Source organism: Symphalangus syndactylus, chromosome 2 (genome assembly GCF_028878055.3).
Source record: "Symphalangus syndactylus isolate Jambi chromosome 2, NHGRI_mSymSyn1-v2.1_pri, whole genome shotgun sequence".
NCBI lineage: Eukaryota > Metazoa > Chordata > Mammalia > Primates > Hylobatidae > Symphalangus > Symphalangus syndactylus.
The window spans coordinates 24,825,791-24,844,635 of NC_072424.2; the positions used below are offsets into that span (position 1 = coordinate 24,825,791).

Sequence of the window (18,845 nt, forward strand, 5' to 3'; positions counted from 1 at the left end):
CTAAGCTTAGCTGGTCTCTATCATAAGCAACATAGAGATCAAAATGCATCTTGAAAAATATTGAGCATTTCACTGAGTAGTGGGGCTCATTTTCTTAGAAAGTGAATTTTTTTTATCTAGGTTGGTATATAAATCAGTATGCCAGAGAATGCAAACGCTTTTTCCAATTTCACTTCTCAGATGAACTACATCTTGACAGGGAGTAAAAAAAGATTAAGATGACAATCACAAGCTAATTATTATTTGCACATCCCTCTGTCTTTTCTGGTACTAGCCAGGTGTTGTAGGGTAGAAAGGAAGCATTATTGTTCACAGCTGCAAGTAAAGAACATTGGAAGAGCAAGTGTGTGTATTGGAAGAATATATTCCATGGATTTAAGTGATTTTTATTCATAATTGGACAGTTGTTTGAATTATTTGTCAGTAAGTAGACTCTCTACAACATATATGATTTAGAAAACCACAATGAATTTGTTTCTCTTCTTTAGAAAAACACATTGCCATAGTTAGGCATATGCTCATATGAGTCTTAGGATGTGTGTGAAGGTTGGTTGGGACTCCTTTGAAAATGTCTGCCAGAGCAAAAATGCTTGGTTTTGAATTTAAAAAGCCATTTAGTCAAATTCTCTAAGTTAATTAAGTGGTCTTTTAGTGCTTTAAACCAGTGAAAAATGTTTTCACTGGTTTTGTATTTTAAATATATTGTTTGGAAAGCTCAGGACAACTTTTAAAACTCAGCTTAAAAAAAATATCTGGCTTCTATATTTGGCAAAAACTATTTTGTCCTGTATTTGGCCAAACCTATCTACCAGTAGTTATAAGACACATGTATCATTTCATATGTGTACCTAGACATGTCTGTAGGTACAGATGAAATGTAACTTCATAGTATCATAGCTGGTTCTTGATTAGTAGGACGCTTTGATTGAAGTTTTCAGTCCTGAAAATAACAAATGCAAGAATCAGAGTGGGTGTTGTTTGATAGCACTGTCAGCAGCTGTTGAGAGGACTCAGTCTAGCATGGCATTTCACTGTTGTGATTTAGCATGACTCGCCAGGGCATGAGAAGGAGGGAGCGAGAGAGAAGCCAGCAGGCAGATAACTATAAATATCTGTAGTGCCTTAAATGCCAACCAATTCATTCTTCTTTTTAACAAGTAACTCGACTTGTTAAAAGGATTATACCATGTAATCAACAGGATTAGGTGTCTTGAAAAAAGATTAACACTTACAACATACGTACATATATATATATATATATAGAGAGAGAGAGAGAGAGAGAGAGACAGAGAGAGAGAAACTAAAATAAAGTTACAAACAAAACTATAGAGCAGAGTGGGCAAAGCCATAGAGCAGGTTACCAAAGAATTTGAGAACCTTTTAAAAAAACTTAACCTTTTTTTGCTTATTACATTTAGCCGGAACCTTCTGGCAGCCAGGCAAAAAGGAGAACTCTGGCTAAATGGTTTTCATTGTTGGATAACAGGGAGCCCGGACTTTCTAATCTGACCCAACTATTTTATTTTAGAAAATGTGTGTGCCACAGTCCAAGCCCTGGTGCTGGAGCTGGGCAGGCCCCTGGCTTGGAGGAGGCCACAGAGAGATGGAGTTGTGAGCCTAATGGGGGCACCATATGGGCTGTTTCCGATTTATGCAAAAAGTACAGTGAAAACACAGAGGACTCTGCCTGGGGCAGGTCCAGGGGTGAAGGAGGACTCAGGGACTTCTAAGAGGAGACTGTCTCTAAGCTGGGTCTTAAAGTACACCTGGCTGCCAGGAGGGGTTGTCCATCATGTGATGACAGTGTCATGAAAGAGAAGGTTTTCCTTTCTGGGAGTGGATGGATGGTGTGGGGAAGATAAAAGAAAGGATTGAGACAAAGATTATAATCCTTAGTCTAAAATATACGTTTAGTCCCATTTCAGATAATCGTATGGTAATTCGAAGTTTTTTCTCCCATATTACAAACATTATATAATACTCCTTTTCTGGTTACATGACACATACCGTTGGGGAAGGCAGTAGCACTGGGGGAGACAGTACCACTAGGGGAGACAGTACCACCAGGGGAGGCAGTACCCCCAGGGGAGCTCTCTTCATAGATCTGCCACTGGGTGTGAGTAAGGTAGTATTCGAGACCTACTGGAAGACAAAGGACTTCCCTGGTTGTCAGTTAAAAAATGAATATTTCATAACACATGAGCCTGGGAGAGTGGTAGAGTGTCTGATTTATCCAGTGGAAGTAATGATGATGAGCATGATATCAGCTGCCATTATTTAGTGCTGACTATGTGCTGGGCACCAGTAAGTGGGCCTGACTCCAGGGTCTGCCATCTTAAAAGGAATGTTTAAACCACCACATGGATATCACTGGAATACCCAAGGTGGATGAAACTCTGTGAGAATAGGCTCTATGAGTGACCGTTGCTGAACCCTGCCTATCTGGGGAGGGAAGCATTACTCACTGAAGTTTTTGACGCATCCAGCAGGGTTACCCGGAGGAGTATGAGGAGCACAGGGGAAAGGGCAGCTTCCCGGCTATGATCACTCCAGCATATCAGAACGCCAAGAAAGCCCACGAACTTGCTAGTGACGTAAGTATCATGTAGGTGTGACCACAGAGCCAGAGGCAGAGAAGTGAGACTTTGAAGGCTGTGCTTACTGAAACCTACACACAGGTACATTTATTATAGCTGAGCCAAAGTAGAATGTTAGCCCTCAAGTCCCATCCAAATTTATGATGCCTGCTTTGGCCTCATTTGTCTGCTTCCAAGGAGATGGACGTGGACAACCAGCATAGCTCGCTTGAGGCCATTTGAAGCAAGTACAGAGGCTGGCCAGCCAGAGTGGGGTGTTAGGAGAGTTTGCCAAATGGCCCAATTAGAAATTGAGTAATTTAGGGGAAGAGCTGATTAAAATAAGTCATATGATTATCAAACTGGGTGTAACCCGGTGATGAAATGATTTATATTGGCAGAATGTTAGCCTGCTGGCAGTCCTTGAAAGGCAGGCTATAATTAAACTTGGAAAAGTGACATGCTCACTGCAGATCTTAACATGCCAACTGGAACTTGGTCTCATCAGAACCTAACATTCATTTCATGCCCCTTGCCATTTTCTTTTTCCTTCCTTTTCCTTCACTGTCTTTTCTTTCCTTTACCAAAGAACTATTCACCTATTACCCATTGACCCATAACAGCACCATCCTTGCCTGACGAAGGAAGTTAAAAGACATTACTCTGCCCCTCATTAGCAGAGAAATGATGTTTAAACTAAGGGCAGAATGGGTTTGGACTGACAACTTTTGTTATGATTATTTTAAGACTTTTTTTTTCCATGCAGAATTAGAGTATAAAGTGTAAAAAGTGTGAAAAGGGCCAGGAAAATTTTAATAACAAAAAAGGACAAAGTAGTTTATAGATTTAATGAAGAGAAAAGGCCATGTGAATTTTTTTTTTCCTTCAGAAAATTGTATTAAGTAAATGTTGACATTAAGTCCAGGATAACTTTGGAGTAATTCCTCTCCCAGAGCATGGAAACATCAACTCCAGCCCCGTTTTGTGTGTGTTTTTTTTTTTCAGATAAAATACAGGCAGGACTTCAATAAGATGAAAGGCGCTGCACATTATCACTCGCTTCCAGCTCAAGACAACTTGGTTCTCAAACGGGCTCAGAGCGTAAACAAACTCGTGAGTGAGGTGCGTATGGGGGAAGAGTCACACCCATGAGCATCACCTCTTTTATCTCCTATAGTCAGTGAATGAGGTGACCCTATAATAAAAAGCTCTGGTTAAAAGTGTGACACTGGCTGGCCAGGTGCGGTGGCTCACGCCTGTGATCCCAGCACTTTGGGAGGCTGAGGCAGGTGGATCACCTGAGGTGGGGAGTTCAAGATCAGACTGACCAACATAGAGAAACCCCATCTCTACTAAAAATACAAAATTAGCTGGGCGTGGTGGCGCATGACTGTAATCCCAGCTACTAAGGAATCTGAGGCAGGAGAATTGCTTGAACCCAGGAGGCAGAGATCGCGGTGAGCTGAGATAGTGCCATTACTCTCCAGCCTGGGCAAATAAAGCGAAACTCCATCTCAAAAAAAAAAAAAGAAAAAAAAAGTAACACCACCTATTCTACCCATTGATTACCAGTTTCCAAGAACAGATATACATTAAAATGCAATTTACAAGAGAGCCTAGAATCAAACCAATTACATCTTCCTCTGGTGGTTCAAAAGTTACTTCTTAAATCCTTCCAGGGCTGTCAATATTCAAAAGTGCCAGGCAACAGGCTTCTAGTTGCCAGAAAGAATACTGGAGGATCCATCTTTAAAAAAAAATCAGACATCTGAAAGATGTTTCAAATGTCAAACCCCTCTCATTCTCTTATTATTGAAGTCTGAGTTCCGAGAAGCTGTGTATTCCATGTGAATTTCCCTTACCTTACATGCCGCACTGGCTGCCAGAGGGGTGTGTTTTGTTTGACTTGCCCGCCATTTAAGATGTTCTTATTGTGAGGACTGTTTGGCAAGGAAATATCCCCTCTAGATCCTCATATCCTTCTCACGCCCTAGTGTGTTCTTCAGGGCATATTCCCTCATTTGCATCTCTTATCTGGACTCTGAAGGCATTTGACTTGGCAGCCTCTGGCAACGGGAACAATTATGGCGATTCAAAGCACTCACATAACAACTTATCTGCAACTCACAAACAGATATGCAAATATCCAAAAATATTTTCCATCTCTAACCTCTAAAAGCCGGTCCTTTACCCTAAACTGTTAGTTAACCCGTGATCCTCTAACTTGGGGCTGCTCTGAGTCACCAGCAGTGATATTTTCCTAAGCCTCATCAGGAGCCTCAGATACTTTGAAGTGGTAGATGGCTGCTGAGGCTTTGGAATCTGCATTTTAAACAACTGTTCCAGATGATTCTGGTGCTCTAGACCAGAGGTCAACACACTACAACCTCAGTGACAAATCCAGCCCACAGGCTGCTTTTTAAAATAAGTCACATCACATTGTTTCTGGATTATCTGTGGCTGCTTTGGAGCTACAAGGGCAGAGTTGAGTATAATAATTGACAAAGAATATGTAGCCTGCTAAACCTAAAATATTTACTGTCCGGTCATTTATAGAAAAAGTTTGCTGGCCTTTGCTCTCACTCACAGAACACTAGACCTAGATGGGATCTTTTCCAGCATTAGGCTATCACTTTGTCACATGCCTGGAAAAGTGAAGTGTCTAGTTCTGGGTGGTAGAGACTTTCAGGGACAGAACTGGATCCACACCACTCAGAGTGCAGTTCTACCACCCAGGAATAACACTGTTAACATTTTGGCCTTTTTTTTTTTTTTTTTTTTTTGAGAGGGAGTTTCACTCTTGTTGCCCAGGCTGGAGTGCAATGGTGCAGTCTTGGCTCACTGCAACCTCCGCCTCCCACATCAAGTGATTCCCCTTCCTCAGCCTTCTGAGTAGCTGGGATTACAGGCGCCCACCACCACACCCACTAATTTTTTGTGTTTTTAGTAGAGACGGGGTTTCACCATGCTGGCCAGGCTGGTCTTGAACTCTTGTTTTAGCCTTTTTCTATATGAATATACTGTAACTGAAGGGATGAATATAAAAATGTGTTTATAGAATTAGACATACCCCCACCATATAGTTTTATAAGATATAACAAACTGAGGGGTATTTCCTTTGGTAAAGAAGTTGCAAGGGAACCTTCCATTTCTTTACGTCCTTATGTTTAGTCAGTAAGACAAACCAGCCATCTATTAGTGGTAGTTGGCCTTAACTGCCTCTTACTAATTACCTGAGGTGACTTGGAGTCTATTTAATAAATGTAGCCTCACATCCCACATCCATGCACCCAGGAGAGCTCAAATAGCCAACTGATTTTAAATTAGAAGACACTGCATCTGAGTGGTCTCATTTATTATACTGCTTGTAAAGTAACTTTCCTCGTTGAATTGCATTGAAGTATATCTATAAAGATGTGCATACATCGTAAATGTATAGTGGGAAGGATTTCCTTAAGTGGGACACATCTGTGTGACTAGCAATCAGATCAAGAAACAGAACATGCCCAGACATCCTCCTAAGACATTTCCGTTATAGGAAATATGATTTATCCCCCTAATACATTTCCCCTCAAGAGTAACTACCTGGGTCGTAAAACCCGTTTTTCCATTTTTTGAGTTATGAAATCTTATAGTATTTGTTCTTGAAAGCGACTATATACTTTTAATTTTCTGAATGAAACCAGTTATTTACTATTTATTATGATTTGTTTTTATAAAGGAAAATATGTCCTGCTAACTTAGCATATTCTATGCTTGATATGTTAAAATCTTGGGTTGAAAGTTTTCTAAAAATATCTTAGTCAAGTCCTGGGACATTTTCAAGAGTGACTTCAGATTTGGTTCTATTGTGTGTCTGGTGTTTTGATTTCCAAGGTGGAGTATAAGAAGGATCTGGAAAGTAGTAGAGGTCACAGTATCAACTACTGTGAAACACCTCAATTCAGGAACGTGAGCAAGATCTCAAAATTTACCAGTGATGTGAGTTGTTAACGCTAAGCTTTTGTTTGGGCACTTTTGGTGAGCTTAGTCTTTAGGTCTCCTAAGAGGGACAGTCTGTGGGAATGGATCTATGTGTCTGGGAGAAGCATGGCCTTTTAGGCATAAATGCCTGGGTTTTGGTTAAGGTTGCCTGCTGGGATTTGTCATCATAGTGTTCAATTCTGTCACATCCCCGATCATGACTGTGAGTCCTCTGGGCAGAACCTGTCCTCTCTGTCCCCTTGCTTCCCTTGTGTGCAACACAGTGCCCGGCTCCTAGTGATGAATGCTGGTGAGGGGGCCTGGCTGAGCATGTGACGTCCCCTCTCAATGTGACTTTGTGCTTCTGAGTTAATATGACCTCATTTCACCCTCAGAGTCACCTGGAGAGCAAGATGTTATTTCCCTATCTTACAGATGAGCAAATATGTACTAGAGGGGCATTCGCAAATTTGGAGAGTCTCAGAGCAGGTCTGAAGATGTATCCTCATGGACATCAAAGAACTATACTAGATAGTGTGCTTTACTTTTGCTTAGTTGCACAAAATAGTAGAATTTAAAATTGCAAGGGACTGTGTAAGGCACAGTGAGGAATTTATTTTGCATAAATGTAGTGGTTTAAGAGCCAACATACCTGATTTCACAGTTATTAATAGCAAAGTGGCCAATTTTGGGCAGTTGTTTAAGCTCCCTGAGCCACTCTGCCCAACTCTAAAATGGCGATGATAATAGTTCCTTCCTCCTCGTAGAGATTAACTCAGATAAGTAGAATCATGTCTGATATATAGTCATAAGTAGTATTCTGTTTAAATACTAGCAGTACCTAGAAATGCAATGGCCTCCCAGGTTAGGTGATTTTGATACCCTAAATTTCTTATTTATGACCTCTTGTCATCCTGTTTTGGTCTTCTCTTTATTTAATAAGTGGCATTTGGCACATAACATTATTATTTCACATAGTTGCACTAGTGACCAATTTTTACATCACAGAATTTGGCAAAGCTCAGGTTTTGTCCTTCATATATTTAGAAATGGAGGTAATGGCATACGGTGATTTGTACCAGCCTCAGCATGGGGCTTTGCATGTGACGCCCGCATAGTCAGTGCCTGCCACTGTCTCATGGTAAATTTTCACATTGGAAAAATCTGGTAAATTTAAAACTAAAAATGTAAAAATGAACACAGAAAGTAAAGTCCGTTTTGTACTGTCTATGCTCATCTGATCCCGTGTTTCCTTGTCTTTCTGTCTTACTCCAACTTCTTGTGCTGGGTTGAAATTTACGTTATTAAAAAAAAGTTTGCCTTATTTTTTATTCCATGATACATTGACTATTTAAATGGGTTATATTTAATCATTTATGCTTTGGATTTAACGCATTAAGATGAGCAGTTTATCTTCAACTACTTGTGAAGGGAATGCTTTGGTTGAAAACTTTGTGTTTCCATGTAGAATAAATACAAAGAAAACTACCAGAACCACATGAGAGGCCACTATGAAGGAGTTTGTATGGACAGACGCACTCTGCATGCTATGAAAGTTGGCAGCCTGGCAAGCAACGTGAGTCCTTTTATGCCAGGGCCTGTCGGGATGAAGTGGGGCGGGGCATGAAGAATTCAGCCAATTCTTTTAAAATTCCTCTTAAAAAAAAAATCTGTCTTCTATTTTAAAGACTGCGTAATGACTGACCCAAAAGAGTTTCTAAATGTTAGCGGATACAACCAAGGCTAGGCAAAATCCCTGAAAATTTTCAAAGGCTTCAATTTGTTTATCTTAGCTTTCTCTAATTTGAAGAGTACTTCAGTCTATTATAATGAATCCAGTGTGGTTAACACTTTCAATTTCTGAGAGAGAAAGAGAAATGAATAATTATGATTCTTATTCCAAATTCCCCAGGGTTCCAAAGCTTTTGTGATTTATTTGGAGTTGGTTGGTTGGTAAGCTGGTTTGTTCCTTCATTCATTTTTTTGATCATTGTATTCATTGAAAACCTACTGTGCTCTGGCAATGGTCAGGGTAGTGGGATAACAGAGTAGATCAGGTCCTTGTTTTCCCCTGTAGCATACAATCTATTAATCTCTCTTTGGCTTTGTCAATCCAGTTTATAGATTTACAAATGCCAGATTGTAAATCTTGAAGGGAAAGAACACTTAAAGGAAACTGATTTCATTATTAAAACATTCGAATGTCAGATTTTCTCTGCTTAAGAATGTCGATTTGATCTTTAGAAAAATAATTAAGTACTCTGAAGACTCTTGACCTTTCCATCTATTTTCTTGGGGTTAGCCAAGGAGCTCTTCCATTGCCTATCCATGTGCAAATGCTTCTTTTCAACAAAAATGACAAGCAGCTTCATAATTAATAAGAAATATAAAGTAAATGTGCTACAGATGGAAGTTAACTAATTTGGGACTAATTAAGAGGAATTCAGATTCATTAAAGACAAAAGTGTGAACATAATTTAATTTTCCTTGAAGGTGATGAAACTGAATTCATTTGTTTCTGGATGTTTAAAAATATTTCTTATGGCATTCAAACAAAGCCAAAAGAAAGTAGAAACTGATTTCTCCATTCTTATTCTTTTCTTCGTGTTTTAGGTTGCCTACAAAGCTGATTATAAACATGATATTGTCGACTACAACTACCCAGCCACTCTCACACCTTCCTATCAAACAACAATGAAACTGGTGCCCTTGAAAGATGTAAGTTCTTTTCCAACAGCTCTTTCTGCCTCATCACTTGTCACTTCCTTCCTGAGGAGTGATTTGTAGGTAGCAAGATGGAAAGAAACATGATACAACAGTTCATAGGAGGTTGAAGGGATTGAGGAAAGGGAAATCCTTTTCCATTTTCCACTAGGAAGTTCATTTATGCATGTTTGCACACCCTTAGATTTTCAATGTGAACTAGGGACAACTCTAGTTTTGTCTTAAAAATAACCTGAGGTTCAGTTTTTCCTCTTAGCATTCAGTGAGCTTTGTCTGCTGGGCACATTTCAAATGCTTGTTCCTTAGCAAGGATGACTTATTTTCTTTCTTTAAAAAAAGGTTTGTTATGTGGTATGTTGAGTTGAAGGAAGTAAAATAAAATGTCTACATACAAGTTGAGAGGAAGTGGTAATATTGACTCCATTTTTTCTCAGGATCACATGGAAAAGTATATGTGTCCCTTAATTATTACAGCAGCGATTTTATTTATGGTTTGGCTTGTTCCAAGCAAAATGTGTACAATCAATTAAATTTCTTGTTTCCTGATTGCAAGAATTTTACTACATGTTTATTATAGAAAATTTAGAAAATACGGAAAAGTACAAAGAAAAAGATAAAAGTCACCTACTAGCTTAAAAAGTACTTAAGGTGGCTCAGAAGTAGGTTGTATTGTGGTTGCCAGTGAAGGTTATCTCCAATCAATCAATAATTTAACAAATAATTCAACGTATATTTATGAATGTCAAGTGCTACTTTCCTTTCCTTTGGGATCAGTGCAACTTTAGAAATTGATTGAGGTTTTGCTACTGGTAGATAAGTCTTTGAATCTCTCTCTCTCTCTCGCTCAGAGTTGGGGCAGTAGGATCCAGTTGGGTATCTCCAGTGTCCAACCCAGTGCCCACACATCAAAGGACAATCATTGGCAAATTATATTTATTGAATGAAAGGGGCTTTCCAAATGTGTAATAAAACAGGAGGTAGGAAGCAGAGGAATTTATCAGGGGCCTAAACTTTGCTTCTCTTTTTCTCAGAAAGTTTGGTTGGATTGACTTGACTTACTCATTTCACAAAGTTAAACTTGACCACTACCAAAGCTACATTTTTTTTTTTTTTTTTTGGCTATATACATTACCTGGGAAACTTGCAGATCAAGGGCACCTTATTAAAATTTGAATATGTGCTTTTGCAGTAGGATTCTAGAAATCATGCCTAATAAGTAGCACAAAGAATGCAAGATACACTCCCATTATGACATGACTTGCTACTACATTTATCTAGATAAAACTCTGAGTCAAACCAGGCACCTGGAAGCCCACTCAGGGAAGTCTGATACAGACTTAAACCAGACTGAATTAGAAATATTAATTGAGTTTAGAGGTGGGTTCTAAACTGGCAGCCCATGAGCCACATTCACGCTATGGAAGTGCTTTGTTTGGCTACACAGTGGGTTTTGTTGCTGTTGTTGTTGTTTTAATTGAACCAACATGTGGAAGTTCTGATTTTAGACAAAAACTAATATGCCCACCTTTTCTTGAAAACTCTGAGACATTCTGCCCTAGTTCCTGCAAGGCAGCAATTGGCTGGGACTAGGTGGTGGCTGCTCTCTGTTGCTGTGCCTCCTTTAGCTTACCTTTCTGGTTCTGATGTGAATTTGAGTTTATCACCCATAATGTAGGGATTTTAGTAATCAGGAAGCTTGGGGAATCCATTTACAAGAAGAATTGTGGTCTCTCTGTCTGGTAATCTTAAAGGTGGTGAAATAGCCATGAAATTAAATAAGCAAGCATGGGTTCTTAATTTGAGAGCATTCCCTTTAGATAGAGTTTATAAACACTAATAGAATTAAAATGAGACTCTATCTTTAGCAAAAGGAAAAAAAAAAAAGCCTTCAAAATGTAGACTGAAGCAATGGCCAAGCATTTGTGATGTTGCAAAGATGTGATTAATCATGGAGACTTTTAATTGTGTCCCACAGAGTAAAGTAATTGTGCTCGGTAATATACTTAATGCAGAATTATCAGGAAGGAATAGCCATTTAAAAATATAGTTCTTGTGACATTTTATCATGCATAATTCTGAATTCTGATAGACTCTATTATGAGATGATAATTTTGCCTTCCGAATTAATGCATTAGGAAGTCACTGCACTCTAATCTAATTAATAGTTGACATTGAAATGACTTTATATTTCCTAATTTTCTCTACACACCCCATGTCCAAAACTCAGAACATGCAAAAACTTTTCTCCTTGAATCATTAACTAAAAAGCACAAAATGATTTTTTTTTTTTTTTTTTTTTTTGAGATGGAGTTTCACTCTTGTTGCCCAAGCTGGAGTGCAATGGTGCGATCTCGGCTCACGGCAACCTCAATTCTCCTGCCTCAGCCTCCCGAGTAGCTGGGATTATAGGCATGCGCCGCCACACCCGGCTAATTTTGTATTTTTAGTAAAGACGGGGTTTCTCCATGTTGGTCAGGCTGGTCTCAAACTCCTGACCTCAGGTGATCCGCCTGCCTCGGCCTCCCAAAGTGCTGGGATTACAGGCGTGAGCCACCGTGCCAAGCCTAATGATGTTTTTTAATCTCCAAATCCAACAAAGCACTCCATGGCCCATTGTCAGGATCACTTCGTCATTTCTAGGTCCTGTTCTAGAAGTTCACTTGTTAGTCATTTGCTTGTTTCTGGAATGCATTTCCCTGTCTAAAAAATGCTAACTCTGGCTAAGGGGAACCCCTTGCCCATCTGTAAAATAGCAAGTAATAGCTCTAAGCACACTAGCTTTGGCAAACCAGGTTTATAGAGTACAGGTATAGAGCCATCTTGCGAGGCAGACTCCTGGGATTTGAATCATAGCTCTGATACTTACTGCCTGGATGACCTGGAGCAAGCCACTTTCGGTCTCTGTGCCTCAGTTTCCACATTGTAAGGTAGGGATAATAACAGTGCATAACCATTGGGTGGTGGGAAGGATTAAATGAGTTAACATGTGTGATGTACTTGGAATGGTGCTGGGTGCGTAGTAAGTATCATGTGTTAGTCATAATTATGATGAGCTGGTATTAGGACAGGCAAAAATGAAATGAGTACAAGACCCAGACTCAGGGAAGTCATGCAGTATACAAGTTAGTAGCCAGTGGGCCCAAAGTGGCTATTAGACCTAGTTCTCTTGGGTCACTGGATTTTTTTTATTATTTTTATTTTATTTTATTTTTTTTTGAGATGAAGTCTTGCTCTGTCACCCAGGCTGGAGTGCAGTGGCATGATCTTGGCTCACTGCAACTACCACCTTCCAGGTTCAAGTGATTCTCCTGCCTCAGCCTCCTGAGTAGCTCGGGTTACAGGCACGAGCCACCACGCCCGGCTAATTTTTGTATTTTTAGTAGAGACAGGGTTTCACCATGTTGGTGAGGCTGGTCTTGAACTCCCTACCTCGTGATCCTCCTGCCTTGGCCTCCCAAAGTGCTGGGATTACAGGCATGAGCCACTGCCCCTGTCCCAGGTCACTGGTTTTAAAAATATTGAATTATTTGTTAGCATTTAAAAATTGCAAGATTTTGCATCATAATATGGATTTCTGGTTTCTTTGGAATAACTGGAAAATCTGGCTTCTGTACACCCTATCGGTTGCATGACAACCATCTCCTAGAGCTGGGCAGCAGCTGCCTCCCTTTGCCATAGTCCTTTCAACTCCTTACTTCCCCAACAGTAAGGCCAAGCATTGGGCTTGTACCCAGCTAGTGGTCTATCTGGCTCCCAGAGACATTTGTGACTTTTGGGCTGCAAAGACTCCCTGAGGTGGGCTGTCATCTCAGGGAGGTGGCCATAGGAAGTAGCAGCAGACAGGAGGAAGACAGAAGAGCAAAGACATCAGGCTGTAGTCTAGACAGACAGGACATGATAGAACAGTACAAGAGTGGCCAAGGTGTGGGCCCCTGGGGAGAGCAGAGCCAGCTGCCAGAGGAGGATGGCCAAGGCCATAGGTGAGGTCCAGGCAGAGATAGCAGTAGATAGTGGTGACGCAGAAAAGGGGTGTTGTTCTTAGGCAAAAACCAGGCCTGAAGAAGTTGCCACACTGTATGGGATTCTGGGTGGGGCCCTTGGCCTTGGGCAAGAAAAGAGAGACATGAAGGCTGTGAATGAGGTGTTCAATGGTGATCATGTCACTTTGAGCCAAGCCAGGGGAGCTCAGCTGGCAAACAGGCCCAATCTGGAGCCGATGGGCACAGAGATTCAGATGTCCAGAGGCACTGGGTCCGTTTGGGATCCTGGGAGTGAGGACCCATCTGAGATATCTATATGGGCAGGGAATGTCTGAGTTTGCTCACTCTGCAGAGTAGAAACCCCACGACAGTTTGTTGAAGAAATAAATGGATGGGCAAGTGGATGAATGAAAGGACCCAGGTGAACATAAGGGAAGGAGAGCACGGTTAGGGATAAGTTTCCTTCTTCCTCTTTTACCTGGATTTCAGATAACCTTGGTTAAATTCTAAAAGAGGGCCAGGTGTGGTGGCTTACGCCTGTAATCTCAGCACTTTGGGAGGCTGAGGCGGAAGGATCCCTTGAGGCCAAGGGTTCCAGACCAGCCTAGCCAACATGGGGAAACCCTGTCTCTATTAAAAATACAAAAATTAGCCAGGCATAGTGGCGCACACCTGTAGTTCCAGCTACCAGGGAGGCTGAGGCACGAGAATCACCTGAACCCAGGAGGAGGAGGTTGCAGTGAGCTGAGATCATGCCACTGCACTCCCACCTAGGTGACATAGCGAGACTCTGTCTCAAAATAATAAATAAATCAAAATAAATTGTGAAAGAGGTTATCTGCTATCCACAATCTCTCCCTCTTTTCTTTATCCTAGCTCTACTTCTACCTGCATAGGTTTCTGGGGCTCTCACTCAGCTCACCTTAGTGCCTCACCCCTTGTTGCCTACTATCCAGCCTCAAACCTGTTCCTTTACTTCTCTGCCCAAGTTCCCATTCCCTCTGCAGTGGATCTTGGTCAGGTGTGTTTGGAGAAAAATAAGATGATTGGATGCATATATTCTTGTGTGCAAATGGCTAATAATTCTTAATACTTGAAAGGGCAATTTGTATTTTCAAAGGGGAAAATTTACTAGTCCTTGATGTCTTGAGGTGGGAACCAGGCAGTCAATGCATCCAGCTGCACTGGGGATTCTGCCTCCTCCTCCTTTGAACCTGCATCTCCTATGAAAGAGCTATGCTTATGGCAATTTCCTTGGGGAGTCTGGCAAGGTGGAGGTGAGGGCCAGGCAGGGGCTGGTGTACAGGGTGGGGACATGTTGGGGCCACCTACAGGGAGTCGCTGATGCTCCATTGCCTCCCACTTGAAGATGCATGTTTAACTTGGTTGGACTTTTTGTTTTTCTTTCATTTTACTTTTTTAACACCTCTTTTTTGGTGAAGTATAAGATGTATATAGGAAAGTATACTATGTGTGGATATATGGCTTGAATTATTTATAAAATGACCTCCAGCATATATTTTCATTGGGAATGAGCCCTAGGCACAGAATTGTTGAGACATAGGATATGTATATGTGCCCAAATGCCATACTGTTTTCCAAAGTGGTTGTACCAATCTGCACTTCTGCTAGCACCATTGTGAGAGTTTTCATAAGTCCTCATCCTTTGCCAACACTTTGTGTTACCAGCAGTTTTAACTTTGGCTCTTCAGGTGGTGCGGAGGGGTATTTTGTGGTTTTGGTATGCCTTTCTCTCATTGATAGTGTGGCTGAGCATCTTTCTCTATGTTCACTGGCCAGTTAGTTCACCTCTTTTATGAGTTGCCTGTTAGGTGTCTCACTCTCCAAGGTACTGTTTTTCTATCTGTGGGCTTGGAGTGTCTGTCAGTATCCAGTTGGAATATTGGACTCTTTTTCTACGTAGTCATGTGAGAATTGCCACTTTATTGGGCTTGGTAAAGGGAGCTAAGCAAATCTTCGAGAAAAGAGCAAATGACATCTTTTTGTGCCTGTTTTTACCTAGGCCAATTATAGGCAGAGCATCAACAAGTTGAAATACAGCTCAGTGACTGACACTCCACAGATTGTTCAAGCCAAAATCAATGCCCAGCAGCTGAGTCATGTAAGTAACCATCCCCTGCCCAGCTGGATGTGGGATCTTGGAATTGCTGCTTTGAGGTCTCTGGACATCTGACCTCCAAGGATTTGACTTTCATAAATGGTGACACATGTCTTATTATAGCCAGAAAATGACCCCCACTTCTTTTAAACTTTTTATTATGGAAAATTTTGAATGCATGCAAAAGTAGAGAGCATAGCATAATGAATCCCCATGTACCTGTCACCCATCTTCAACAGCCATCAACTCATGGCCACCTTGCTTCATCTATATGCCTGTCCAATTCTCCTCTTCCATATTATTTTGAAGCCAATTTCAAGTATTGCATAATGTAATCTGTAAATATTTCAGTATGAATCTCAAAAAGGTAAAAAATAAAAAACATATTTATACAATTTTAGCATATCACATAAAAAACTAACAATAATTCTTAGTATCACCAATCATCCAAAGTTCAAGTTTAATTTCTGGTCAAGACTGCTTCTCGGATGATGCTGTATTCATCCAACAGGAGTCACATGTCTGATTGGCTCTCTTTTGTGTGTGTGATTTAAGATGGCTTTTTGTCATTGTGGGCAGGCATTTAATAATTACCCTGCCTATAACAAGATATTCAGCACTGCAGCAAATGTTTTTTAAAAAGTTCAATATTCTCAAGTGCGTGTAAGCGGAGTTGGTGAAGCAGTCATAGGGAACTCTTTTGCAAACTCACAACTTCAAGTGCGCCTTTGAGTTTCTTTACTTTTCGTTTGACACCTTCAGTTCATTAATTTAAAACATTCACAAAAAGTACAGGCTGCCTTGTAAAATGCCTTTTCTGGAAACTTCTTCTCAGCTATGGGTCTAAGGGGGAAAAAGCTATGGGTCCCTAAAGTTCTCTGTCTGCCCATATAAAAACCCTACAGATTTATTTTAAATCCAACAGGTGAATTACCGTGCTGACTATGAGAAAAATAAGTTGAATTACACATTGCCCCAGGATGTTCCTCAGCTGGTGAAGGCCAAAACCAATGCCAAACTCTTCAGTGAGGTAAGAGAGTGATGTGAGGAGAAGGTAGAGGGGGTTATGGAGCGATGTGAAAATGAAGATACTAGGATGGTCCAGCAAGTGGGAAGTGTCTGTCCCTGAGAGAAAGGCTCATCAGAGGCATCCATCAAGTTGTAACTTTGAATTTTGCTATGTCATGGCATGTGGTAGTTTACTAGTGATAAATTGGTCATGGCCATTTGTTCCCATTATATGAGCATGTGTACAATCTATGTGTGAACACACACACACATACACCCCTACATCCTCATCCTCATCACCCTGGTGAACTGGTGATTTGCTCTGTGGAGGAAATTTAAGTTTTAAGAAGATCAGTCTGCATCATCAGATTCTCCCTGGAGTCACAAGTGGCCTATGATTTGGCTTCTAACTCTAGATGGAAGTTTTTGGGGCAGGAGAAGAAAATAAAAGGAACTAACATTGTTTAAATGCCTGTTCTATCCTGGGGCAGGCACTGCATATGTGGAATTATCATAAGTCCCAGGAGGTATTGTAGGGGCACAGTTGGTGGCATAGGCTTTGGTGTCAGAGAGACCTAGGTTCAGATGTTGGCATTGCCATTTTTAAAATTCATGTAACTGTAGGTGAGCTCTTTAATTTCTCTGAGCCTCACAGGCCTAATGTGAAGATTTGTGGTTAATGAGTAGAAATCATTTAGGAAAAGGCCAATATTTTTATTGCCAGGGCAATGACAATACCCCACATTTATGTTACACTTCACCAGTTTAAGATCTCTTTACATAGATTCTATCCAATTTATTCTCACAGCAATCCTGAGAAAGAGAATATGATATTCTCTTTGCAAATAGGAGATTGAGGCACCAAGAGGTTATTGGCCAAAGTCACATGATCAGAAAACAACAGAGCAAGGAGCAACACATGGGGCTTCTCTTTGTCCTATTCCATTACCACTGGCCTGCACGGCTCTACAGCAAAGGAATCAATTAACTGTCTTAATAATTACTGTTATCATTTTGATAACAACAGCCGAGACTCTGGTCTGTAAATAGAGGAAAAATCCAACTTTGCTTTAAAAAAAATCTTTGATGTTTGGCAGGAATATGGGTAGCAACTCCTATTCACTTGTGGTTTTGTTTGTCAGGTTAAGTATAAAGAAGGCTGGGAGAAGACAAAGGGGAAAGGATTTGAGATGAAGCTGGATGCCATGTCTCTGCTGGCCGCCAAAGCCTCTGGGGAGCTTGCTAGCAATGTAGGTTTCCTCTCATTAGCTCAGGAATGCATAAGAAATTGTTCCAATAAAATGTCAGTGGTCCTGCCGAAAAAAATAATGACTCTTAACATTGTAAACATCGCAATACTTTAATCTTCTTCTGGATTTGTGAAAGACTGGGAGGTGTTTTTTTCAGAATTTCTCCCCTTGCACTTGTTAAAACCAGGGCCCCTTAGACGGCAAAGTTTCTCTCTCACTCACAGTAGACCTTCTTCTTTCTCTCAAGATTAAATATAAAGAAGAATATGAAAAGACAAAAGGCAAAGCCATGGGAACAGCCGACTCTAGGCTTCTGCACTCCCTGCAGATTGCTAAGATGAGCAGTGAGGTAAACTCTTTTCTAACCCCCAACCTCTCACTTACAGTTGTGTTATTTTAAAAGTTTTTCCTGGGCCTACTTCACCTGGGGCTGTAACCTTTTTATTGATTTCTACCTGCAACTCCTTTCTTTCCTGGCTTGCATAAGAAGTTTGTTTGGTTTATTTATTTTGCCAAAGCATACTATTTTTTTTTAAATAGATGAGGAGTGTGGCCCTAAGGGTGACAGCATCTGATGATCAAGGTACAAAGGTGTTCAATTGCATTTATTCATGTCACAAATGTTTGCCAAGTGACTACTATGGGCAAAACACTGTACGAGACCCTGGGGCTATAAGAATGAACAGCACGTAGTAAGTTTCTTCCTCATGGAGCAAAAGTGTCCTGCTTATTGTGGCGCTGTCTTGGTCCTGTGGTTACAACACTTATGGTATTCAAATATTTAGCAAGCTGGGGCCTCCCAGGCTCCAGCCAATCAGAATGATGATGCTTGTAAACAACTGTAATAGCTGGAGAGGAACCTTGGTAAATGTCACTTACCAAGAGGCTTTGGGGAAGGAGAGTTCTGCTAGAAGAGACAGACCTGGTTTCTAATCAAGTCTTCCCTGCTGATGCTGAATAGGGAAAAAGACACAAAAGATTGCCTGCTCCAAGCTGTGAGGCCAACTTATGCTGCTGTGATGGTACAGTTGTATGTAATTATCCAATAAGTCATTAAAGAGCCATAACTTTAATAGAATAAGAGAGCTGGCATCTGGGTTGCCATTTTGGCTGTGTCTACAGAACAAGCCGAGTGAAGTGCATAGTCATGAAGCATAAAGGGGCATTGAGAATTTGGCTTCAGTTTAGACAGAACACATTGGTGTTTCATATTTGCAGTTGGAGC

At 40.8% G+C, this 18,845-nt stretch overlaps 1 protein-coding gene across 4 annotated transcripts in view; it reads left to right on the forward strand.

The window, feature by feature from the left end:
• Positions 1–18,845, forward strand: part of NRAP (nebulin related anchoring protein) — a 74,052-nt gene that overhangs the window by 14,295 nt on the left and 40,912 nt on the right. For 3 of the 4 annotated variants that reach the window (XM_055248755.2, XM_055248762.2, XM_055248779.2), the window contains exons 10-18: positions 2,490–2,594; positions 3,582–3,698; positions 6,453–6,557; positions 8,008–8,115; positions 9,153–9,257; positions 15,267–15,365; positions 16,288–16,392; positions 17,513–17,620; positions 17,868–17,969. In XM_055248755.2, the coding sequence (XP_055104730.2) occupies positions 2,490–2,594; positions 3,582–3,698; positions 6,453–6,557; positions 8,008–8,115; positions 9,153–9,257; positions 15,267–15,365; positions 16,288–16,392; positions 17,513–17,620; positions 17,868–17,969 (954 nt within the window). The remainder of the gene's footprint in view (positions 1–2,489; positions 2,595–3,581; positions 3,699–6,452; positions 6,558–8,007; positions 8,116–9,152; positions 9,258–15,266; positions 15,366–16,287; positions 16,393–17,512; positions 17,621–17,867; positions 17,970–18,845) is intronic. The other variant, XM_055248770.2, reaches the window with a different exon arrangement.